Genomic DNA, 25,279 nt, shown 5'->3' on the forward strand with positions numbered 1-25,279 from the left:
TATATCTACTTTCTCAAATATACAAAGAAAATAAACCAAAACGTTCCCAGTAGTACTCTCCGGACACTGGGCTCATGGGTGATTTTTACTTCCTTCTTTATATGACTTTTGTACTTTCCCAGTTTTTCTTTCCTTTTCCTTTTTCTTTGACAGGGTCTTTCTCTGTCACCCAGGCTGAAGTGCAATGATGCACAGCTCACTGCAGCCTCCAACTCCTGGGCTCAAGGGATCCTCCTATCTCAGCGTCTGGTGTAGCTGGGAGTACAGGAACATGCCACCATGCCCAGCTAATTTTAATTTTTTTTGTAGAGAGGGGATCTTGCTATGTTGCCCAGAATAGTCTTAATTCCTGGCCTCAAGCAGTTCCCCTGCTTGGCCTCCCAAGTGCTGGGATTAGAGGCATGAGCCAGTGTGCTCATGCCCAGCTTTTCTATGATGAGTATGTGTCTCTTACAATCAGAAATTAGCAATTGAAGTCATAAATGATAGTTGCCCTTACTTCCCAGGGTTGCCTGGGGATTGCCTGTGGATACCCATGAGGTGGCCTCTGTGAGCAAGCTTGTGTGGCACTGACTGCGCTTGCCCTGCCCTCCTGGGGTGCAGCCAGGCTGGCATCAGTAGGTCCCACAGGGCTGGCCCTCTGGCTAGGGGCAGAAGAACCTACTGCCTCCATGAAGATATGATCTCATCAAGGCTGAAGATTTCACCCAAAAGGGAGAGGAAGGAAAGAAACTGGAAGCAAATAACTGATTTCCAATGCCAGTCCCATCCCTGCCTCCTTGGGCCAAGCACTTGGCTTTTCTGGCCTTAGTTTCCTAATCTGCAAAAGAGGATTAAAGTGTGCTTCCCACACTGCTGGGGGAGCAGGTTGCATGCAGACCCTCTGACACTTAGCTTATTTGGGTTAGGAGTCAGAGAAACCAAGTAAGGAGTGCACCTGGCGTAAGGCCAGATCCAGGGAGCCCATAGCCCCTGGTATTCTGAGTGCACTTCAGGGGCTGTTCTATGATGAGGATCAGATATTCCTTCCATCCAGCAGGAAGCGGAGAAAGGTTCTGATGCCCTGTGAAGTCTGAGTGGCGAAAGGTTTGACTGAAGCACTGACACAGTTTTGCTTCGTCAGTTATAGCTGGAACCTCCCCCGGCAAGGCAGAAGGGTCAGAACAGGCAGGTCTTCTACTGAGGGGCTGCCATCGATGTCCTAAGACGTTTGTGGAGCCTTTGGTATACACAGTGCAGATAGAGGCACCTCTTCCCTGGCACCTGTCTTTGAAATGCCCATCAGGACCCTGAATGGCTTCCTGTTGCTAAACTGAAGCAGTCCTCAATCCTGTACATTAGAAGCCCCTGGGGAGACTTAATCCTGATGCTCAGGACTTACCACTTACGGGGGTGAGCTTTTGTCGCTGGTGTTTTAAAAATCTCCCCAGCGCCTGTGGGAACTGCTGGGTGCGGGGGATGACCTACTGACCCCACCCAATGAAACAATGACTTTGCCTTCGTCCTGCCTACTCCACCCTGGAATCACCTGTAAAAGATACGAAGTCACATCTTTGATGCACTTACCATAGAGCTTTGTTGAAAAAGAAATCAGTGTTTTGTTTCTTTTTCTGTCATCCAGGCTAGGGTGCAGTGGTGCGATCTTGGCTCACTGCAACCTCTACCATCTGGGTTCAAGTGATTCTACTGTCTCAGCCTCCTAAGTAGCTAGTAGCTGGGATTACATGTTCCTGCCACCGTGCCCAGCTAATTTTTGTAGTTTTAGTAGAGACGGGGTTTCAACATCTTGGACAGGCTGGTCTTGAACTCCTGACCTAGTGATCCACCCGCCCCAGTCTCCCAAAGTGCCGGAATTACAGGCATGAGCCACTGCACCCGGCCCATTCAGTGTTTTAAATCATCATCTCATCCTGCTTTCAACAGGCCCAGGGGTTACCAGCAGGTGCTCTGGGGAGGGCACTGCCGCATCTGATGCTGTCTCCATTCCAGTTCCTCCGACCCTTCTGCCTCCCTCCCCCATCCTGCCACACAGACCCTGCCCTCAGCCACAACTGCTTCCCATCTCCAAGTCGGGACTCTTCCCTTTTCCCCATCCTCTGCATTTCAAAATACTCTCAGGCTAAGTTTAAATGCCACTTCTTCCATGAAGCCTTCCCTCCTTCACCCAGTGGATCTAGGATTCTGTGCTTTCTCTAAGCTTCTCTTACTCAGTCATAATGAGCTGCTTATATACTCATTTCCTCCGCGGAATTAAGAGTTTCTTGAGGTCAGGGTGCACATCTTGCTTTCTCTCCTCAATGTTCAAACACAGTGGATAACACGTGCAGGTGTCAGTGAAGCTTTGCTGAAAGAATGGTTGCATCTCATATTCTGAAGAGCGTATGTATCCCTTCCCATCAGAAATAGGCAATCAAAAGTGTGGAGTAACAGCTGTCCCTCGTGGTGGCTTGTCCTACAAATCTCCCTTGAGCTCAGCACTCAGTGCGTAAGGATCAAGAGGTCATTGCTAGGACATCAGTTTCGGGGCCTCACCCCATCACTTGCTAGGCCAGACCTCCATGTGTGACATCAGCTGTCAGCGGGAAGCAGTCAGTCTCCACTGACTCCGCAGTCTCCGCTGCCACACTGCCAGCGGTGGGAACAAGAAAAAGCAGCCCCAGCATGTTTGCTGCTGTCTGTATGGATGAAGCCATTGCACATAAAAGCACTAGTGCTCCATTACTGTAGTTGGGCCTCCTGAAAGCCCCTAGAGCTGGGCAGGGCAAGGGAGGGGCCTCCCCTGGTCTTCAGCTGGAGGGCTGAGGCATGACAGGATGCCAGGCTTAGAGCCCAGTTGGGCCCGGGTCTTCTAACCCATGGAGCCTGCTGTGCCACGATGCTCCCTCACCTCATTTGATCCTCCTGTATGCTGGGCTGGAGAGAAAAGGAAGGGCTACTGACCCATTTTACAGAAGGAACCCTAGAGATTTGAGGACTGAAGTCTAGTGGAGGCTCAGCAGTGGAGGAAGAGAAAGCTGGCAGGAAGGCGGTGGGTGAGTGGTAGGGTCCTGACCTGTCTTGGGGTCTCTGGAAAGCTAGGTGTGGCCTCTGAGGTGAGAAGATAGTTGCCGGCCACCAGCAGGCCATGACAGGCAGGCAGCTTGCCCGGGCTTCTCTCTTTCCAGTCTCTCCTGTGTGAGGGTCAGAGAACCCAGGGAGGGAGGCAAGCTCGGGTGGGTCTCAGCATAGAAAAGAGAAGACTGGGATCAAGAAGGTATGTTCCTGCCAGGATGCCAGCCTCTGATGCCACCTGCAAAACTGTTGGCACCACCTCAAACTCAGCAATGACCTTTTCAAACCTGGCTCAGTACAAACAACTCCCAAACCATACACTTTAGGAAAACTCCAAAAGAGATTCCAAAAATTGTCTTTGGTGTTATACACTGCTCAGTGGCTTGCGGGTCCTGATCAGTCCGTTGAGAGAAGTAGCTGCCTCAGTTAATCAAGTGATATGGGACTCCGGAAAGCACCAAAGGTGAGGCCTCCAGGCAGGAAGAGCAAAGTTTATGGCCCTCTCCTTCTCAAGGCACCTCTGACTGCACCTGGGCGCTCACAGTGACTGGGTTTCACCTGCATAAAGTGAAGTTGCGTTTGGCTGGTGGAGGCACAGAAGAAGGGGGCTGTGTGTGCTCCTGTGTGTTGGGGAAGCTGAGCTGCCAGGCCCAGGGTGGCAGGTGCCCTGCAGGCCAGGCCAGTCCAGCAGGGGTTATTGAAGATGAATGAGGAGCTGGGAGGGCAGAAAGCTCCTGAATGTTTCCAGAACCCCCTGTAACTCTAGGACTCACCTGGGCCGGGAGGCCTAGAATTAGAGACTTTCTGGGCTGGAAGGAACCTTAAAAGTCTTCAAATCCAACCCCCAGTTTGAAGTCCCACTGGAGCCCTCTGGATTTTCTTGTTCACCTCCAGTGACAGGGAACTCAGTCCAAACCTGAACAGACTGCATTCACATGGCCCCCCATCCCTTTCACCCAGTCCTGTTTCTGACCCTGGACAGGAAGAGGTCAGGCCTGTGCCCAGGTCTCCCTGGTGGTCCTGCAGAGATCTTCCTAGCCCAAGAGCTTCTCTGCTTAGGTCCCACAGTTCCAGGCCTGGTTCCATTTTCTTCTCATCTTGGTGATAATCCACCTTGACATTTGGGGCTGGAGTGGCTCCCTGGCCTCCTGGTGTTGCAGGGTCAGTGCAGAGTGGGGAGCAGCTCTGCCAGTCTCCTTCTGGGCCCTTTGCCTTTGTGGGACCAGCCTATGTCCTGCCGTCCTAACCAGATGGCCAGCCAACAGTCGACCCCTCAGTCTTGCTCAGATAGTGCCAGTCTTCACCCATCCTGGTGCTCTAGGGTCTTGGGCGCCAAGGGCAGGGCATCACAGTCCTCTCGCTAGCTCCCATCTGAGTTGGAGCTCCCTCAGGAGCCCCGCCCACCCTAAGTGCTGGTCTCCACAATGCACTTGAGGAACATGGTGTCGTCCCTCACGTAGGCGTGCTTGGGTGACTGCAGCTTGCTGAGGGGGAAGAAGAGTGGACAGCCACTGGCCACATTGGTTTCACTTTGGGGCCTCTGGAACGACGCTGAGCTCAGGTCGGGCCGGAAGGCATCAATGGCGTGCTCACGATTGTTCTGGTCCAGCAGCATGAAGGTGACCTGCAGGGAAGGGACAGGTGGGAGATCAGGCCCAACAGAGGCAGCACAGCTTGGAGGCCCAGGCTTGGGTTCAGAGCTGTGCTCCATGCCTACTGCCTATGCAGCCCCTCGGACCCTTGGCTCAGATGGATTCGGAGTCAGAAAAGCCAGGTAAGGAGCACACCTGGCAATGGCCAGGCTCAGGGAGCCCACATCACCTGGTATTCTGAGTGCACTTCAAGGGCTGTTCTATGATGAGGATCAGATGTTCCTTCCCCCCAGCAGGAAGTGGGAAGGTTCTGATGCCCCAGGCAAGTCTGATTGGCTGTTGGGGTGAAAGGTGTGACTGAAGCACTGACAAGGTGGGTGGATGCAATAACCTATAACACCCCCTCTAGCGGGGAAACGTTTGCTTCATCAGCTACAGCTGGAACCTCCTGGGGCAAGGCAGAAGGGTCAGAACAGGCAGGTCTTCTAATGAGGGGCCGTCATCCATGTCCTGAGACATATGTGGAGCCTTTGGTATACACAGTGCAGATAGAGGTTCCCCTGAGAAGCTGACTGTCTAAAAGTGACACAAACCCTCTTCCCTGGCACCTGTCTCTGAAATGCCCATCAGGACCCTGAATGGCTTCCCGTTGCCAACCGAAGCAGTCCTCAATCCTGCACATTAGAAGCTCCTGGGGACACTTAATCCTGATGCTCAGGCCTTATCACTTATGGGGTAAGATTCTGTCGTTGGTGTTTTAAAAATCTCCCAAACGCTTTTGGGAACTGCTGGGGGTGGGAGGACCCACTAATTCACATGGCACACCTGCCCTGCCCCACCTGTTTCCCAGGACCTGAGGTCTCTATTCTTGACACTCTCTACTCGTGCAATGCTGCTGTTCACCCACAGGGAATACCTATCCCCCAAACCCCTCTATAAGAATTCTCTCTTTTTTTTGGGGGGGGACAGAGTTTTACTCTTGTTGCCCAGGCTGGAGTGGAACGGTGTAATCTTGGCTCACTGCAACCTCTTCCTTCTGGGTTCAAGCAATTCTCCTGCCTCAGCCTCCCAAGTAGCTGGGATGCACCACCTCACCTGGGTAACTTTTTGTATTTTGTAGAGATGGGGTTTCACCATGTTGATCAGGCTGGTCTTAAACTCCTAACCTCAGGTGATCCACCCACCTTAGCCTCCCAAAGTGCTGGGATTACAGGTGTGTGCCACTGCACCTGGTCAATAATTTTTAATAGACTTTATTTTGTTTATGTTTTTTTTTTCAAGACGGAGTCTCTCTGTCACCTAGGCTGGAGTGCAGTAGCGTGGTCTCGGCTCACTGCAACCTCCACCTCCTGGGTTCAAGAGATTCTCCTGACTCAGCATCCTGAGAAACTAGGAATACAGGTGCATGCCACCACATCTGGCTATTTTTTTGGTATTTTTAGTAGAGACAGGGTTTCACCATGTTAGCCAGGATGGTCTCGATCTCTTGACCTTGTGATCCACCTGCCTCAGCCTCCCAAAGTGCTAGTATTACAGGCATGAGCCACGGTGCCTGGCCTAATAGACTTCATATTTTAAAGCAGTTTTAGGTTCAAAGCAAAATTGAACAGCAAATACAGAGTACACATATACCTCCTGCCCCGACCCAATACACAACCACTCCCACTATCAATATCCCCTCCAGAGTGGTACTTTTGTAACAATTGGTGAACCTGTATTGACACATCATTATCATCCAGAGTCCCCAGTTTACACTGGCATTTACTCTTGGTATTTCAACTTCTATGGGTTTTGACAAATGCATAAAGATATGCATCCACCATAACAGTATCAAACAGAATAGTTTTGCTGCTCCCAAACTCCTCTTTGCTCTTTCTATTCATCTATCCCTGCCCTTACTCTTGGACAACTGTGTTAGCCAGGATGGTCTCGATAATTTTTTTTTATTTTTAGTAGAGATGGGGTTTCACCGTGTTAGCCAGGATGGTCTCGATCTCTTGACCGTGTGATCCACCCTCCTCAGCCTCCCAAAGTGCTGGGATTATAGGCGAGAGCCACTGCGCCCGGCCTGGCCTGTCTCCACAGCTTTTCCTTTTCCAGAATGTCATATTATTGGCAGCATTCAGAACAGTCTTTTTGATTTGACTTCTTTCACTGAGTAATGTGTATTTAAGGTTCCTCCCTGTATTTTCATGGCTCGATAGCTCATCTCTTTAACACCGAATGATATTCCACTGTTTGGATGCACCACAGTTTATTTATCCTTCCACCTACTGAAGGATGTCTTGGCTGCTTCCAAGTTTCGGCAATTTTGAATAAAGCTGTTATAAACATCCTTGTGCAGGTTTTTGGGCGAACATAGGTTTTCAACTCCTTTAAGTAACTCCTTTGAGTCCAAGGAGAGCAATTCGCAATACTGTTTGATAAGAGTATGTTTGGTTTTGCAAGACACTGTTAAACTGTCTTCCAAAGTGCCTGTACCATTTTGCATTCCCACCAGCAAAGAATGAGTTCCTGTTGCTCCACATCCTCGTCAGCATTTGGTACTGTCAGTGTTCCGGATTTTGGCCATTCTAGTATGTATTAACATGTAGTGGTATCTGCCTTCTTCCTTTTTCCTAAAAATTCTGCCAGTTCAAGCTAGCCCCATGGCACCTCCTCCAGGAAGTTTTCCTTATTTACCCCCATGACGTGAAGGGGAAAGAAGAGTGGGTAGCCACTGGCCATTCATTCCCTCCCTCCCTCCCTCCTTCCCTTAATCCCTTCCTCACTCCCTTCCTTCCCTCCCTCCCTTTCTTTTTCTCTTTCTCTCTCCTCTCTCTTTGAGGCAAGGTCTAGGTCTGTCACCCAAGCTAGAGTGCAGTGGCAAGGTTCCCACGCTCCCCACCTTACCCCCGCATCTCCATGCTCATACCTTGTTCCGGAAAGGCCACGGCAGCAGCGCATCGTACTCCCCTCTCATGATCACGATGAAGAGTGACAGGTGGGTCCTCTTTCCAGTGCCATCTCCATTCAGGTATAGCCGTAGGCACAACTTGTAGCCATACTTGGCAGTGTAGAATGCTGAAATGCAGAGGCCAGAGGCAGCTGGGAAGTACTGGACTTTGCAGATGCAGGACTGGGACCCAGCGGTTAACCATGACAGATGGGTTTAGAGCCCAGCATTCTTCTCGACTAGGGTGTCAGAGAGGAATGGGGATCATCTAGCTCAGTGTTTGTCACTTGGCCATCCAAGTCCTATACTGCCAGGCCCCACTCTCAGAGTTTCTCACTTGGTAACCCTAGGGTGAGAACTGAGAGTTGGCATTTCCAACAAGTTTGCAGGGGCTGCCAATACCACTGGCCCTAGGGCCACACTCTGAGAACCACTGATCTAACCAACCTATGTTTTAGTCTGGAAACCAAGATGAGTGAAAGAAAGTGGCTGGTTACCATCTCACAGTGTGTTGGGGGCCCAGCAAGAATGAGGGGCCAGGCTTCCTGCCTCCCAGCACCAGATTATTTCTGCTGTCCTATGCCAACTGGCTGGGGTTCCCTGGAGGCTGAGGGTACATGGGGTGACTCATAGTTCTGCCAGCCATCCTCAGGTGGCAAAAACCTTTGAGGGATGAATCATCCCTGGTGATGATGCACAGAAACTCCCTGGCCAGCTGAAGGGGCCATCTCACAAGAGCATGTCCTCTGGCAGAGGGTCCTTCTGGGAGGGCTGACTGGGATGTGGATGGGGGTGGGCAGGAAGGGGGTAGAGGAGGGTCTGACTCATCTCTGCCTATTATGTTTTGGTAGAACAGGAAGCCCAAGGCACTGCTTGCTTTTTTCTTCTTTGAAAAGAATTGAGGGAAAAAGTCTACAAGTAGGGCTTGAGGCTACCCCATGAAGAGGCTGTCCTCACAGAGCAGGATGAGCACTGCTCCTGCAGGAAAGGGGTCTTTCCTGCTCTGGGAGTGTGACAAACTCTGCTGACTTGGTTAAAAAAATTTTTTTTGAGATAGGGTCTTGCTTTGTTGCCCAGACTGGAGTGCAGTGACACCATCACAGCTCATTGCAGCCTCAAACTGCTTAAGTGATCCTCCCACCTCAGTCTCTAAGTAGCAAGAACTACAGGTGCAGGCCACCATGCCTGGCTAATTAAAATTTTTTTTTTTTGTAGAAATGGGGTCTTGTTATGTTGCCCAGGCGGGTCTTGAACTCCTGGTCTCAAATGATCCTCCTGCCTTAGCCTCTCAAAACGTGAGGATTACAGACATGAGCCACTGCACCCAGGTTGCTGCTTCGTTTTCTGGACAAATATATGAATTTTTATGTTAACGAATATCATTTAATTAAGAGGAACACTTACCAAGTAATTATGCAAGACATCGTGCCAAGCCCAGGGGCCCCAGAAATGAGTAAGAAATGAGTAAGACACTCATTCACCGGCTAACTGCAACTGTATACAAGTGCACATGTCTTACTCAGCTCTCTAATCTTATTTCAGACTGTCAGCTCTCTGAGGCCAGGGGTTCTACGGTGTTCACTTGTGAAAATCAGCATCTACATCCATCTCATCCACCCACAGCACACTTACCATCACATCCCAAATCCATGAAGTGGGTAACAATTTTGCTTCCTATTTGCAGAACGTGACTGACATCCAGGGAGGAGAAGGGCCTGAAGGTCAGTCAGCCTGGGCCACTACTATGTGTGGCTGAGAGCCACAGGGCACAGCACAGTGCCCTGCATGGTCCCTGCATGGTCCCGGCATGGTTCCCAGCCATGGCGAGTGGCCTGAATGGGCACCAGCCTAAACTGGATGGAGCACAGCTGTCACAGAACTGGCTGTTTTCACTGCTTGTTTCCTGGGTCCTGTGGGGCCTGTTTCCCCAAGCGGGTCTCTGTACCCCTGGGATGCATTACCTGGGGAGAAAAGGCTGACAGTCTTGCCACAGGCTGACTCTTGGCACCGCCTGGTGACATTGGTGATCTTCCACAGGAAGGTGCCATCAAAGGAGGCTTCCTCCATGAGGCGCAAGCTCTGCTCCAGCTTGCCCAGGGCCTGGTCTTTCTGGGCCAGGGTCCGCTGCAGCTCCATCACCTGTAGGGAAGACTGTTCAGCTAGGAACACCAGAACCTGGCTTGGGGATGGGATGGGGACAGCAGGATGTGGAGATTGATCAGCCCCAAATATGCTTTCCCGACCACGCCTCATTCAGGCATGTGCGTCTATGTTTGAATGTGCTGCCCTCTGCCTGGCCTTCCTTTTCTTTATGCACCAGGAATCCAGGCCCCTCATCTGGGGAGCCTTCAACCACTGTCCTAGCTCAGCTGCTCTCTCTCAACATGCTCTTACAGAGCCCTTACAATGATTTTATGAGACATATTTTTCTGCCTTCTCTACTAGATGGTCTCCTCCACTGAGGGCTCATTTTGTCTTGGTGTCCATACCCTGCATAATGCATGGCATGTAGAAGTAGAGCCAGGAAGTTTGTGGGTGAAATGATGACACAATTGTGGCTTTCAGGGAGCCCACTTTTTAACTGGGGCAAGAGTTATATAAATAAAGTCTGAGTCACTCCAACTCAGTGCCTGGCTCTTCTAATAGATTTCCCCAATGAAATGGAAAGAATACAAATTTATTCTTGAGTGTGTTCAGGTAGGGAAGCCATGAATGGAAATGAGCGTCTTTAAAGAAAATTTAATCCTTAATGTTACTGATGGGGAAGCTGAGGTCCCAGAGGGACTTGCTCAGACCCACATGGCAGGTGGCTCTGAGCACCTGCTGTAATGGCAACTGTGAATGGTGAGGCAGATAATGGTAATGGTGAAGCAGGAACTGAAATCCAGGCCCAACTCAATATGAGACAATAATGTAATGATAATGTTACTGCAAAAGAAGCAACATTAGAATGGTGATTGGCTACATTAAGGAAAGCATAAGCTCTAGAATAAAGGAGGAGACAGCCCTGCTGGAGCAAGAACTGTCGATAGTGGATTATCTGGAGTCAGCCTGGGACCACACTACAAACATATAGAATTCTTTAGAGGCTGAGCCAGAGCATGGGAGGGCAACGTGAAGCAGCATGCTCTGAGAAAGAGGTGAAGGCACTGGGGCTTTTAGTCTGAAAAAGGAAGCACTCAGATAGTACAGAATCCAACTCTCTGTCCCTGAAGTTGTGGGGACTAGAAGGTGGAGTTGTCTTGTGGGCTCTGAGGGGCAGGGTCAGGAACAATGCAGGGAAGAGACAGAGTGGCCTATTTTAGCTTAGTGTAAGGAAGTACTTGCTAACAGAGGAATATGTCCTGCAATGGAACGAGCTGCTCAAAGAGGTGGTGTCTTATAACAAAAGTTCAAGCAAAGGAACTGAAGCACTGGATGGGGGGCCATGATCTTTACTACAGCTTCTAACTCAGTGCTCTTCCTGGAAGGGTGTGGGAGAAAGGGGAGATATGTTTTGATGGAGTGACTGCTCTAAGCAGGATGAATGGAAGAAGCCTGTCTGCTGCTCTGGAGTCAGGATGGGGCTCAGCCAGGCTTGAAAGCAAACTTGCCTCCTACACTCACCCTCTGCTCCAAGTTCACAATGCGCTCGCGGTCCAGCTGGCTCTGGTGGATGGAGGTGGCCAGGGCCAGGTGGGAAGCCTCCACCTCCTTGTTGAGGACAGCAACAATATTCTCAAACACACGCAGCTTCCCCTCCAGCTCAGCCAGAAGCTTTTCCTTCATGAAGTGCTGCAGGGCCAACTCCTCCTGGCTCTCAGAGCAGGGTGCCCGGTAGCAGTCTACCTCCAGGTCTCCCGCCACTTCCACAGCCGCCTGCAGCTGCAGGTCTGACAGGTTCTGCTCTAGGGCCATGGGCCCAGACTCCAGGCCAGAGCCCAGCCGGGCCTTCCACTTTTTCATGAACCCCAACAGCAGGTTTAGGTGGGAGGTCTGGTAGGTGACCTCATGCTCTTGCATGGACTGTGGGCTTCCCTGCCAAGAGAGTGGGGCTGATCAGTGTAAACAGTGGAGGGAGGACAGGGGAGCAGTAGAGAGCAGTGGAGAGCCCTGCTATCAAAAGTCACCAAGGAAAGTCAGATCCATTCACCCAGCAAAGAAGAGTGGCTTTCTGTACAGTGGGAGGGATTGAGGAGGAAGATCCTGGCATCAGACATGCCCACGATGAGCCATATGCATCGCAGCCTCTAATTCTGCCCTGCCCTGGAGTTCAAGGGTGATTCAGGACCATGGAGAGAGGCGGCAGGGGTCGGGTGGGGGTCATTTTAGTGATGTTCTGCCAATGCTTAGGTGAGACATTAAGAAGAACTTCCCTGAGTACTATGATGACTTAATAGCAGGATCTGATGCTTGGGAAAGTCATTAGTACAAGGGACATCCAGATGAGTGGGCTGATGTTATGGGAAAATCCTGGAGGGGCTGCAGTGGGGAGACCCAGAGGTCCAGAACTGTAGTGGACAGATCTCCTTTCTCACACTCAGATTCTTACCTTGAAGGAGCAGCCGACATCTGCAAAGGGGCACCCAACTCCAACCTCAGTCACCTCTGGGTGAGCCTGGAAATAATAATCACATCACTGAACGTTATAGCGATCCCTGTGGCTACCCCGGGGCCTCTCTGCAATATACCAGGATCCGCCAAGGCAGGAGATGAGTTGGGCCACACAGCTTTGCAGATGCTGTTCCCTCTGGCTATCTCCTTCCCATTCTTCAAGCTTCCACCCTTCCATGACTTTCCTTCAAAATAGACTGGATTGGAAAAATGTGGCACATATACACCATGGAATATTATGCAGCAATCAGAAATGATGAGTTCGTGTCGTTTGTAGGGACATGGATGAATCTGGAGAACATCATCCTCAGCAAACTGACACAAGAACAGAAAATGAAACACCGCATATTCTCACTCATAGGTGGGTGATGAAAAATGAGAACACATGGACACAGAAAGGGGAGTACTAAACACTGGGGTCTATTGGGGGGAAAAGGGGAGGGCCAGCGGGAGGGGGAGGTGGGGAGGGATAGCCTGGGGAGAAATGCCAAATGTGGGTGAAGGAGAGAAGAAAAGCAAAGCACACTGCCATGTGTGTACCTACGCAACTGTCTTGCATGCTCTGCTCATGTACCCCAAAACCTATAATCCAATAAAAAAAAATTTCTTCCAAAAATATAAAAAAATAAAATAAAATAAAATAAAAATAAAGAGTGATTTAAAAAAAAAAAAAAAAACAAAATGGGACCTGGGCCCCGACTGTGATCCTGGGTAGTACTGCTATTTCTCCTGTCAGGGCACAGTCCGCACAGCTCCATAACCATCACTCACTCTCTGGTTGCCCTGACTGGTTGGAGGGGCTCTGTGAGGGTCATGGCGCATTACCAGTGCTGAGGGCAGTGCCTGGCACAGGGGAGACACTCAGAACACACTGGCTGCTCCCTCCTCCTGAAGCCGATGGGGAATCTTGTACACACAATTCCCATCAGCATCCCTCCTTGGCCATCTATCCTTGACTGAGATGTGTCCACTCTGCACAACTTTCCTTTCCAGATAACGTCCAGCCAAGGGAAGGGATGCAGAGGGGTCTTCAGTACTATTATAATAGCAATTTGACCCCACTGTTAGCCTATGTAGGTCTGAAGCATTTACCAAATGCTTTCATGGCTGTAATTCTTCCCAGGGCTCCTTGCAGCATGGTGGGGAAGAGAGGGTGGGTTTTTACTCCTATTTTACTTATGAAAAAACTGAGGCTCACAGAAGGGAAAGGATTTGCCCAAGGAGGCAGAGCTGGGAGGCAGCATAGCCACAGGGCCCCTCCCACGCACATCACTACCTCTTAACAGGAGTCAGCCCAGGAGAGATGGGAGCAGTTTTTCCAAAACTATAGTCATGCAACAGGAATATGTTCTGATAAACATGTTATCATTGTGAGATCATCATAGAATGTATTTACACAAACCTGGATGGTATACCCTGCTACACACCAAAACTCTGTGATAGCCTATTGCCCCAGGCTACAAGCCTGTACAGCACATGACTATACTGAATACTGTAGGCAATTGTAACATGATGGTAAGTATGTGTGCATCTAAATATATCTAAACATAGAAAAATACAGTAAGAATACAGTACTATACTCTTCTGGGACCATCGTATATGCAGTCCGATGTTGACTGAAATGTTATGTGGCACGACTGCATCTTCAAAACGGCTTGTATCCAGAATATATAAAGAACTCTTACAGTCTAGTAAGAAGACAATTGACCTAATGAAAAATGGGCAAGGCCAGGCTCAGTGGCTCAACACCTGTAATCCTAACACTTTGGGAGGCTGAGGCAAGAGGACTGTGCTTGAGGCCAGGAGTTCAAGACCAGTCTGGGCAACATAGTAAGACCTCATCTCTACTTTAAAAAATTTAAAAATTAGCCAGGCTTGGTGATGTGTACCTATAGTCCCAGCTACTTGGGAAGCTGAGATAGGAGCATCGCTTGAGTCCAAGAGTTCAAAGCTGTAGTGAGCTATGATCACATCACTGTACTCCAGCCTGGGTAGCAGAGAAAGACTCTGTCTCTCTAAAAAAAAAAAAAAAAAAGCAAAATAACAGATACAGTCCATGAAAATATCTTATAAAGTTAAACCATACTTATAAAATAATTTACTTATAAACCATACTTATGTCTGGGTGTGGTGGCTCAGGCTTGTAATCCCAGCACTTTGGGAGGCCGAGGTGGGCAGATCATGAGGTAAGGAGTTCGAGACCAGCCCGACCAACCTGGCGAAACCCCGTCTCTACTAAAAATACAAAAAAAAAAAATAGCCGGATGTGGTGGCATGTGCCTGTAATTCCAGCTACTAAGGAGGCTGAGGCAGGAGAGCTGCTTGAATCTGTGAAGCAGAGGTTGCAGTGAGCTGAGATCGTGTCTCTTCACTCCAGCCTGGGCGACAGAGAAAGACTGCATCTCAAACAAACAAAAAAACCATACTTATAAAGTTATCATACAATCCACACATTTCACTCCTAGGAACTTACCTAAGAGAAAGTAAAACATAATGTCTGCACAAAGATGTATATGTGAGTGTTCGTAGTGTCTTTGTTCAAAGCGACCCAAATGTGTCATCAACTGGTGAGTGGATAAACAAATTGGTCTGTATATGCTACAGAACAACCAAATGGAATTAAATACTAGTAACACGGATCAACCTCAAATACATTATGCTAAGTGAAAGAAGACAACGCCAAAGACTACATATTACCTGCTTCCATTCTTACAAGCTTCTAGAAAAGGTAAAACTAGAGTGACAGTAAGTAGATCGGTGGTTGCCTGGAGCTGTGGGCAGGGAGGGGAGTGACTATGCAGGGATAAGAAGTAGCCTTATCCTGTGCAGAAATGTTTGCCACTTGATTGTAGTGGCGGGCATGTGATTATTTACAGTCGTCAAACTGTATACTAAAAATGAGTGAGTTTTATTGCATATAAGTAATATCTTGATTCTATAAGCACTCTGTTATAATTTTTTTTTGAGAGAATAATCTCATGGAACCACATGAAAGGGGATTTGAATGAAAGCAGGGAGGACAGAGGTCTTTCGGATTGAGCAAATACAAAAAGCCACACTAGTTATTATTCTTTAAAAGTAACATAAGCAGAGAGCTGTGAGCTTAATGAGTACAGTTGGTTTGGGACACAGACAGAACATAGCCCAGCAAAGGCCACCCTGACCCCCCCGCCGCCAACTGCCCAGGGCTTCAGGGACAAGTTGTTCCCAAGAAAGAATAGAAAACAGATGTTTTGTGGAGGGCAGGCAGAGGGCGGCCTTGGCAGGGAGACTGTACTGGCTTCGGGAAGTCGGTGGTGATGAAACCTCTCCCAACATGTAGCTTTTGACACGTGAGAACAGTGGAGGAACTGATGCTAGGTGTGGACCGAATACACTTGGGGCAACCTCTCCGGTCCCACCACTCTCCACAGGTCTATGATCCAATCCTCCGTGGTTCTAAGGGTTGAAGCTTGATGGGGGAGAATCATTATAGGGATAAGTACACGAAAATGATCAAGCTAAAAGTGAAATTCCAGACATCACCCTGCAGGTGGAGGGGGTGTGTCTTTTAGCAGTGGAGCCTTCCTGGTGTTGTGTAAACAGCAAATGCCTGTTTCAGGGAGTAAAATGCCATACAAATGTAGGGGCATCCTTCTGTGATGTGTGTACAGATGTGGACTGTGATGAGCCTTGAACGGCTGCTGGAGGAAGGGGCAGGGTGACTTGAGAGGCTTTTCCATCATCATTACTCATTCCTTAGAGTGCACAGGAGTTCAGGGAATGGCCTCTGGAGCCAGCCTTTTGGGGTTCAGAGCTTGTTTCTGTCATTTCACATACTAGCTTTGTGGCCTGAGGATAGTTATTAACTTCTCTGTGCTGCAGTTTCCTCATCTGCAAAATAGGGATAATAATAATATATATCCCCCTCATAGGGTTATTGTGAGGATTAAATTAGATAATACATATAAGCACTGGTATTAGTTACCTATTGCTGCTGTAATGAAATACCACAAACTTAACAGCTTAAAACAGCACAGCTTTATTATCATATAGTTCTGGAGGCCAGAGGTCCTAACATGGAAACGTGAGCAGGACTGCGTTGCTCCTGGATGCCCAAGGGGAGAACGGCTTCCTCCCTTTCCCAGCTTCTCAGAGCTGGCTGCACTCCTCGGCTTATGGTCCCTTCCTCCATCTTCAAAGCCAGCAGTGGAGCATCTCCCCTTCTATCTGATTCTCATCTCCCTCTTCTGAGGACCCTTAGGATTACCTTGGGCTGGCCTGGATAATCCAGGGTCATCTCCCCTTCTCAGAATCCTTAATTTAATTGTGTCTGCAGAGTCTGTTTTGCCATTCAGATTCAGCATCTTCCACCCAAATCATATGTTGAAGTCCTAACCCCCGTATCTTAGAAGATGGTGAAAGGGCCTTTAAAGGGCTAATTAAATTAACATGAGGTCATTCAGGGTGGGCCCTAATCCAATGTGACCAGTATCCTTATAAGAAGAGGAGATTTGAAGAAGGACCATGTGAAGACAGAGGGAAAGGATGGTCACATCAAGGCAAGAAGAGAGGCCTTGGAGGAAACCAACTCACTAATACCTTGCCTTAAACTTCTGGCCTCCAGAACTGCGAGGAAATACATTTCTGTTGCTTACACCACCCAGTCAGTGCACTTTGTTATGGCAGCCCTAGCAAATGCATAGAGCCATGCAAGGTCACGTACTCACAGGGCCTGGGGGTTCACATGTGGACATCTCTGGAGGACATTATTTTGCCTAACACAGTGTTCAATAAATATGAGCCATTATTAGTATTAGTAATAGTAATAATGGCTATTATCGGTATTAGCAATAATGGCTCATATTTATTGAAATTATTCAGTACTACTTCTGAATACGTGTTGAATACTACTACTACTAATAACACTAAGACTACTAATTAGTAGTAATACTATTAGTATTACTTAGTGATACTATTATCCCTATGGATTAACACTGCCAGTCCCAGTCCCCCAATGGCTGTCATGTACATGTATCTCATTTAATCCTCACATCACAACTCTTAACAACAAATTCTCTAAAACTCCATTTTCCCACTGGATCTCCTCAAGGCGGTGAGGAACATCTCTAAATGAACAGGATCAAAACGTGTTTGAATGTTGTCCCATAGGATCCCTGCAGCAATCCTCTGAGGGAGGCAGGGCTGGATTAGTGTTGCCTTAATACCAGCAGAAACAGGGAATGGCTTGTTTAAGGCCACACCGAGCTTGCGAGCCAAGGAGCTGGGCACACCTGCGCATTCTCTCCCACGGTTGTGAGCCCCTGCAAAGCCTGGTGCTGACCTGGCACTCATGTAGACACTGTCCCATCAGATCCTCACAGCCATAAAGAGGAGTTTGGGGCTTTGAGCTTCTGCTTCCCTCATGTCGGTGGAGAAGCCGAAGCCCAGGGGTGATCAGTGACTTGCAGGAGGCAATGGGGCAGCGAGGCGAGCCCAGGAGCCTGGAGTCCATGTGCAGGCTCCGTCCTCCCCACCACAGCCTCCTTGCCTGGGGTGGCCTCACCTCAGGCCAGGGATGGAGGGGACAGGAGAGGGAATCAGGAATCAGACTGTGTTGCAGGAGAAGAATAGGGCATCTGTCCTGGGCCAACCCTGGTACACGTATGGTGTCACAAGTGGCCCCTGTGTGAGTAGCCTTACTGCCTGCAAATTGCTAAAAATAAAGTGTGCAGTGGAATTTCCTCCAAGGAGGAGACAGAAACAGAGAAAACAGATATTCAGCCCTGAGGGAACACTTGTTCTGTCTGGGTCTGAGGAGGCTCTGGGTGTGTGGTGTTTCCAGCCACCCTGGCTACCCAGGCCCTTTGTGGTGGGGTCACAGTGGGCCCTAGTGGGGGGCCCCATTCTGAGACCAGGGGCCTCTGGGAATGTGAGTGTTAAGAGGGTGTCGGGAGCATGAGTGCCACTTCCTTGCGGCCCCTGGGTGGGACAAAGAGGATCTGAGCATGCCAGGCACTGCCTACCCCCATGCTGGGCTGAGGTCAGGGATGCCTGGAAGGTCTGCTTGGGCTCGGGTCTCAGCTGGTCACAAGGGGAGCCACACGGGGAGCTTAGTCAGTCTGCCACTGCCCACCCATTCCTGCCCTCCTCTGTAACTGGGCCAGTTAACTCTCATCAGCCTCTGCTCAGCTTGACTGCTGCCTCCTCCAGGAAGCCCTGCCTGATTCTCCTGGTTGAAAGTAGTCTTGCCCATTCCTGTTTCTTCCATAGCACCAGGTGGACTCCTGCACTAAAGGGTGACTGTGTTATTGAAGTATGTATGAAACATTTGGGGGAGGGTTCCTTGTGTAGAGGCAGCATAGAGAAGATGCCACCAGCTCAGGAGCCATGGGTTAGAGCCTGGCTTTGCTTCCTACTTGCTGTGTGACTGGTCCAGGCACACCTCCTCATGGAGCCTCAAAATACTACTTCTTGGTAAAACAGGGCTATGGCCACCACCCACCACACAGGATGTCATAGGATTGGAGCAATTACAGATGAACATGGTCAACCTCAGAAGTGTGAGTTCTGGGGATTTATTCCCCAGCATCACACTTGAAGGAACACAGATAAACAGGAGCACATTTACCCCAAACACACAGAGACTGGGGAAAGACTGCTCAGTGTCTTTCCACGGAGGCAGGACTGACTCATGGTACAGGAGGCTAGGTTGCCTTTTGTGGTCTCAAGGGAGACAGACTTCAGCTCAGTACAAGGAAAGAGGTAATGTTGCAACAGTCAGAGCCCCCCAGGGTGGGTGTGGTTGTTTCATGGAGTAATGAGCTCTCTGCCATTGGAAGGACACGGAGCCACGTAGCAGGAATCCAGTACAGAACAGAAATTGGACTAGGGAGTTTAAACTCCTGTCATTTTCTAACTCTAGAAAAATGAAGGCATTACTGTACTGGCATCAGATGTCAGCTTGCCTTTGACCTTCCTGAATGGGCCTCAGAGGGAAGAGAGTAGGGGAAACAATCCATTTGCTGGTCCTCAGCAGACAGGACTGAAGGTTATTTTCCAGCCCCTGGTCATCCCCTCCTTCACTGTCACTTCTAAGATCATGTCAGGCAAGTATCAAGTCTCTAACTAGGTGAACATTAATCCTTTAATATGCGTTTCTTACATTAGTTAATTGGTCCATGGCTCTGGTCACTTCTTTGGGAGATAATCATCTGATGAAGTCAGAGGCTGAGGACAAACTGATAAGCAGATGGCATGGGAAGTTCTGCAAGGAGGGCTGGCCCAGCCCTCTACCCTGCCTCCATTTCCCAGGTTGCCCCAGATGTGCAGGCAAACTTAGGAATTACCACACATGCAAAAGGTTGACTTATCATCAGCCACTTTCCTGTGGTCAAAAGTTCCCCAAAGTTCCCATCGGGGCAAAAGTCAGAGGAGTCCCTGGTCCTTCCCTATGTGGCTTTGTGTAGGTGATCAGACCATGACTACTGCCCCACCCCAGCTTTTCACCCGGAGTACAATGGTGAGTCTGCAAGGTGGGGAAGCCACCTTGCAGAGAGGGGAGGGGGCTAATGTCTCTCAGAGGTCTGCCTGCATTCAACAAGACTTCTTTGCTACCAAATATAGGCAGCTTCCTCTCACATCCCATAGCCTGTCAGGGTGCCTGTAATTCTACCATTAAAGTCCCTTCATTTGGCTTAAGGCGGCAAGTTTCAAACTGTGCCCTGTAGGGCCCTAGAAGTCCCCGGAACCCCTTAATTGTTAAATGGAGCAATTGACAGGCAGAGGCTCCAGACTCCCCCTCCATCAGAACACTTCTACTTTCATCTGATTGAAAAAGATGAAAAAAAAGCCATTGGATTAAGAGGTATTAAAATATCTATATTATCTAAGATTTACACAACAAATGTATATTAATTTTGTTAAGAGGAAAGAATAAAACAAGCTAAAAACAATAATCCTAGAGCATTCAAGCAGGTAAGGGCCTTTTGCAAGTGGGGACAGTGGCCCACAGAGAGCTGAGGGTCTGCCTGTGTCTCATAGCCAGTCCACCAAGAGCCAAACAGGGAGGGTCAGGGAGTTACTCCACCAATCAGTGTATCATATTAACTCTTACCACATTGCAGAGTGGAAAGTTCCAAGAACATGCGTTTGATCCTTACTCTTACTCCCTGAGGAACCTGCGGATGGAGGGGCTGCTGAAAAGCACATGGGAGAGTGCTCAAATCCAGCTCTGGGCGGGACAGGAAATTCCCCTGAACCTACTGAATGAGAGGGACCAGCTCAGAGAAAGGAGAAGGAGGTGTGGACACTCACCTGCCTTTGGTTCAAGGGTAGGGGGATAGCGGCCCTCCCGGCACTGCTACTGTGATCTGGATATCACAGATCCTGGAAAGGCTTTGCAGAGCCAATTTAATATCCTCATTTTATAGATGCAGAAACAGGGCCTGGGAGTTACCTCCACCCAAGCAGAGAGTTATGCACAACCTGGACATCAGGCTCCTGATCCCTGGGCCACAGTTTACTGCAAGAATAGGGCTTTGGCTGAAAGGAGCCAGGCACCTCACAGTGGAGGTAGAGAGGGTGGCTGGGCACTGAGATTCCTCTGCGGGTCTCAGGGCCCCACGTGTAAACAAGAGGATTTGATTTTGAGCAGCAACTCCTGCCTGTTTGGATTCATGGACCAATACAAGTGTGTTTTTTTAACCCGAGAGATTAACAAAGAGATTGCTATCTTTTTAATTTTACTTAGTAAAGGCTTTACCAAAAACTATCATCTACAATTACATCCTTTCATTTATACAAAGACACGCACAGTTTGGACAGAATCTCAGAGTAAAGGTTGATTTTATAAATGGAAAGAATTTAGTTTACATAAACTCATTTATATAATTACCTTATTTATCTATTTATTTTTTTTTGAGTCTTGCTCTGTTGCCAGGCTGGAGCGCAGTGGCACAATCTCAGATCACTGTAACCTCCGCCCGCCTCTTGGGTTCAAGCGATTCTTCCACCTCAGCCTCCCAAGTAGCTGGGACTACAGGAACGTGCCACCACGCCTGGCTAATTTTTGTATTTTTAGTAGTGACGAGGTTTCACCATGTTGGCCAGGATGGTCTCGATCTCTTGACCTCATAATCTGGCCCACTTCGGCTTCCCAAAGTGGTGGGATTATGGGTGTGAGCCACCATGCCCGGCCTAATTGCCTTATTTTTATCATTTTGTCATGAGCTGATGGGAATGGATCAGTTCTGGATAGCACGTGGGAGCCTCTGAGCTGGACATGTCACCTATGAGGGTCCTTCCAGCTGGGGAGGGCCAGGGTTCTAAATTGTAGCTCTTGAAAATGTTTCTCTGGCCTATCACACTTCCAAAGGTGTCTCTTATCCCTAGAAGCACGGTATGGCAGAGCCCAAGAGGTGAGCTGATCATGGTCTCTCCGCGCCTAAGGGTAAACAGAGGCAGACAGAACCATCTAGATGAGGAGTTTGCTAAGTCTTTTTGTAGAGGACTGGAAGTAAATATTTTGGGCTTTGAAGTCTGTGTTACAAGAACTCAATTTTATATAATTTTCATGTGTCCCCAAATATCTGTTTTTGTTTTTATGAGACAGGACCTTACTCTCCTGCCCAAGCTGGAGTGTCGTGGCATGATCATGGCTCACTACAGCCTCGACCTTCCCGGGCTCAGGTGATTCTCCCACCTCGGCCTACAGACTAACTGGAACTACAGGCAAGTATCACCATGCCAGGCTAGTTTTCGTATTTTTTTTTAAAGTTGGGGTTTCACCATATTGCCCAGGTTAGTATCAAACTCCTGGGCTCAAGCTATCTGCCCACCTCAGCCTCTCAAACTGTGAGAATTACAAGCATGTAATTCTTTCTTTTTTTTTGAGATGGAGTCTTGCTCTGTTGCCAGGCTGGAGTGCAGTGGCTTGGTGTCGGCTCACTGCAACCTCCACCTCCCAGGTTCAAGTGATTCTCCTGCCTCAGCCTCCCAAGTAGCTGGGACTACAGGTGCGTGCCACCACGCCCAGCTGATTTTTATATTTTTAGTAGAGACGGGGTTTCACCATGTTGGCCAGGATGGTCTTGATCTCTTGACCTTGTGATCCATCTGCCTCAGCCTCCCAAAGTACTGGGATCACAGGCATGAGCCATCATGCCTGGCCACAGGTATGTAATTATGTGTAATTTGAATTCTGACACTTCAGAATTACAGGCAGGTAATTCGTTAACAGTTTGTCATTTACCAAGGGGTTTATATTTGTTATTATAAGAACTTTCTTGATGATTATTAATTAGTCCTCATAACAATTCTGTGATGCAGAAAACAGATTTACAGACAAGCAAGCTGTGGCTTGGGAATATTAGCAGTGCACCAGACCACACAGTGAGAGAGTAGCCTCACTCCACCTCGAGAAATTACAGGTCGGTCCGCATGGCCTATCATTCTTTTGATTTTTTCAACCATTTGAAAATATAAAATCCATTCTTAGCTCGTTGCTCAGGTGGTAGGCCAGAGGCGGCCCATAAGCCATAGTTTGCGGACCCCGGACTGGATTGCTCTCGCCCTAAGTCTATTGCCAGGTGGCTTTGGGCAAGATGCTTCACCACTGTGAACATCAGTTTCCTCACTCCTTATAAAGCGAATTCAGTCCAGACTCAGAAGTAGGAGGGAGGTGCCTGCCAGGGGTGGAGCAGGCAGCTGTCTGCTCAGCCTCAACCTGGAAAAATCAAGACAATGGACAAATACTTTTCTATGATGGGCCAACATTACCTTCTCCTGAGTTCGAAGACGGCTTCCCGGGCTTATAGACTGGAGGTCTTCCCCTCTGCATTTGGGGCAGATCCGATCCTCGCCGTTCCTGGGGAAACAGGGACAAAGCCCTGGAGTGATGATGCATTCTAGCTCCCTGCACCACCCACTCTCCTGACAGCTCTAGAAGCCTGAAGCGTCAGCAGGCGGTGATCGCGGACATTCACAATCCCAGAGCCAGTTCCTAAATCGCAAAAGTTCCTAATCACATCCCACGTTTTCGGTGGTTTGCAGTGAGCTTCCTGGGCTGCCAAACCTGCCTTGACTGCACTGACCGGAAGCTGTTATGGCCTTTACCTGCCCCACTTAGTGTGAATATTTACATGTTTCATTGCAGAAACATTAATGTGCTTGATTACAAGGTGCTGCCCCATTCCCTGCCAGAAGACTTAGGTGATGCCCTGATTTGCTTTTCTAAAAAAATTCTGAATTCCAAAACACATCTGATGCCAGGGGTTTAGGCAATAGACTGCTGACATGTGACTATACTTGCTCTTCTCATTTGGTCCTCCATTTGGTTTTGGTCTCAAATTTTTAGTAATTACAGAGGATCATGGCCTATTAGAACAAGAAGGGGCCTCAGAGAACAGCTGGCCTGGAGGTTCTCAATCAGGAGTGGCTGTCATATTCTAACAGGTGACACCCAGGTGCCCATGGGTTTTTTTTGGTTTTTCAGTTTTTGTTTTTTGAGACAGGGTCTCACTCTGTCGCCCAGGCTAGAGTGCAGTGGTGTGATCTCAGCTCACTGCAACCTCTGCCCCCAGGTTCAAGTGATTCTTGTGCCTTAGCCTCCCGAGTAGCTGGGATTACAAGTGTGCACCACCAGGCCCAGCTAATTTTTGTATTTTTAGTAGAGATGAGGTTTCACCTTGTTGGCCAGGCTGGTCTCAAACTCCTGAGCTCGAGTGATCCTCCTGCCTCGGCCTACCAATGCTCGGGTTATAGGCATGAGCCACTGTGCCTGGCCAGCACCTGTGTTTTTACAAAGTTCCTGGTGTCTCTGACCCGATAATGAGATAGCCCATTTTACAAGTGAGAGAATGAGGCCCCAGAGGGCATGTGGTTTCCAAGGCAGAGTGAGTCAGAAGCAGAGCTGAGTAGAAGTTCTTCAGGACTTAGGCTTCAGGCCTTGGACCTCCAACTTCCAATCAGCTCCCTCCTCTGCCAGGTTTTAGAAGGATGGAAAGGGGAAACCAGGAGACCCACCATCAGAGCCTGAGCTGAACCCTGAACAATCGGCTTGGTGGTAAAACCAGTCAAGCTCTGCTCCTCCGCCCCCATGGCTGGCCTTTCCACTGCCACAGTCTCTCCCCACTATCTCACAGCCTCCTTCTTTGCCTAGGTTTGAACTTCTCACTTGCCTGATTCAACTTTCCCACCTTCTTAAGCTATAAAACCCCAAACACAAGGTCATCACGTGAGGCAGTTTAAGGGCACATTTGCCAGGAAACTGTCCAAAGCTGACCTCGTCTCTCTAGTAGGCCTCAGTGTCCTCATTTGTAAAACAGGTAGGAGCTGACGCCTTTCTGTGGCTTCCTCTCCTCCCACCACAGCCAGAGGGGCAGTGTCAGAGAGTGTGAGAAAGGGTGTGGAAACTGAGGCCTAGACAAGTAAAGTCACTTGCCTGAGGTCACAGGCTTCTTGGCCCCTCACCTTCCATCAGGGGTCCCTCCCTGGCACCCACTTTCTGCCCGTCCTCCGCTCCTCCATCATCTCACCTCAGGTTCTCAGAGAGACAGGCTGCGCAGCAGAGAGCCCTGGGTTCCTTTGGGTCCTTGCAGCCGGTGGGAGGGCACCCAAAGGGAAACTCATTCTCATCAGGGGCCGGGCGGGGGCTGCTGCCCGAGCTGGAGGCCATCTCAGGATTCCAAGCTGGCCAGAGGGCCCGTCTAAGTTCCTCCAGGGCAGAGGACCAGCTCTGTGGAGTTCTGGCCTGGGCTTCACTCTCCGGTGAGTAGGAGTCTCTGATGACTTTATCTTCTTTTCTCTGGCTTGTGTGGTTCAACGTCATAGCTGAGTCACAGCAGGGATGGAGCAGGAATTACCCTTTGTGGTGACAAAAATCCCCTGGATGGTGACTGAAGGCTTTAGGAGTGTCCAGTCATTTTTTTTTAGAGTGAGAAAAAGCAAGAGAGCAAGTCAGAGAAAATGAACCATGTCACAGACTCTCAGAAAGCACAGCGAGAGTTCCCCTGGCTGAGAATCACAGGCTGCCGCTGGCTTCCCCCACCTCCCTGGGCACATTGGAGGAGGGCGCCACAGCTGGCCCTTGGTCTGTGTTTCCTGGCACCTCCAAGCAGCCTAGAATTCT

The 25,279-nt window shown here is 49.2% G+C and overlaps 1 protein-coding gene across 1 annotated transcript; it reads right to left on the bottom strand.

Annotated features, from left to right (window-relative positions):
* Positions 1–1,557: 1,557 nt before the first annotated feature.
* TRAF1 (TNF receptor associated factor 1) lies at positions 1,558–24,917 on the bottom strand. Its single transcript, XM_054236425.2, has 7 exons — positions 24,687–24,917; positions 22,930–23,017; positions 12,110–12,175; positions 11,185–11,595; positions 9,540–9,717; positions 7,558–7,706; positions 1,558–4,675 (listed from the first exon to the last, which is right to left on the bottom strand). The coding sequence occupies exons 1-7, from the start codon at positions 24,824–24,826 to the stop codon at positions 4,457–4,459; spliced, it is 1,251 nt and encodes a 416-aa protein (XP_054092400.2). The 5' UTR covers positions 24,827–24,917; the 3' UTR covers positions 1,558–4,456.
* Between the last annotated feature and the right edge of the window lie 362 nt (positions 24,918–25,279).

The sequence above is a fragment of the Callithrix jacchus genome, chromosome 1 (genome assembly GCF_049354715.1).
Source record: "Callithrix jacchus isolate 240 chromosome 1, calJac240_pri, whole genome shotgun sequence".
Taxonomy (NCBI): Eukaryota; Metazoa; Chordata; class Mammalia; order Primates; family Cebidae; genus Callithrix; species Callithrix jacchus.

Coding starts and splice junctions, on each gene's coding strand:
- TRAF1 (XM_054236425.2), bottom strand. CDS start 24,826: ATGGCCTCCAGCTCGGGCAGCAGCCCCCGCCCGGCCCCTGATGAGAAT. Junction 12,176..22,929: donor GTCTTCGAACTCAGGAGAAG/GTAATGTTGGCC, acceptor TATTATTTCCAG/GCTCACCCAGAGGTGACTGA. Junction 11,596..12,109: donor ATGTCGGCTGCTCCTTCAAG/GTAAGAATCTGA, acceptor CTCTCTTGGCAG/GGAAGCCCACAGTCCATGCA.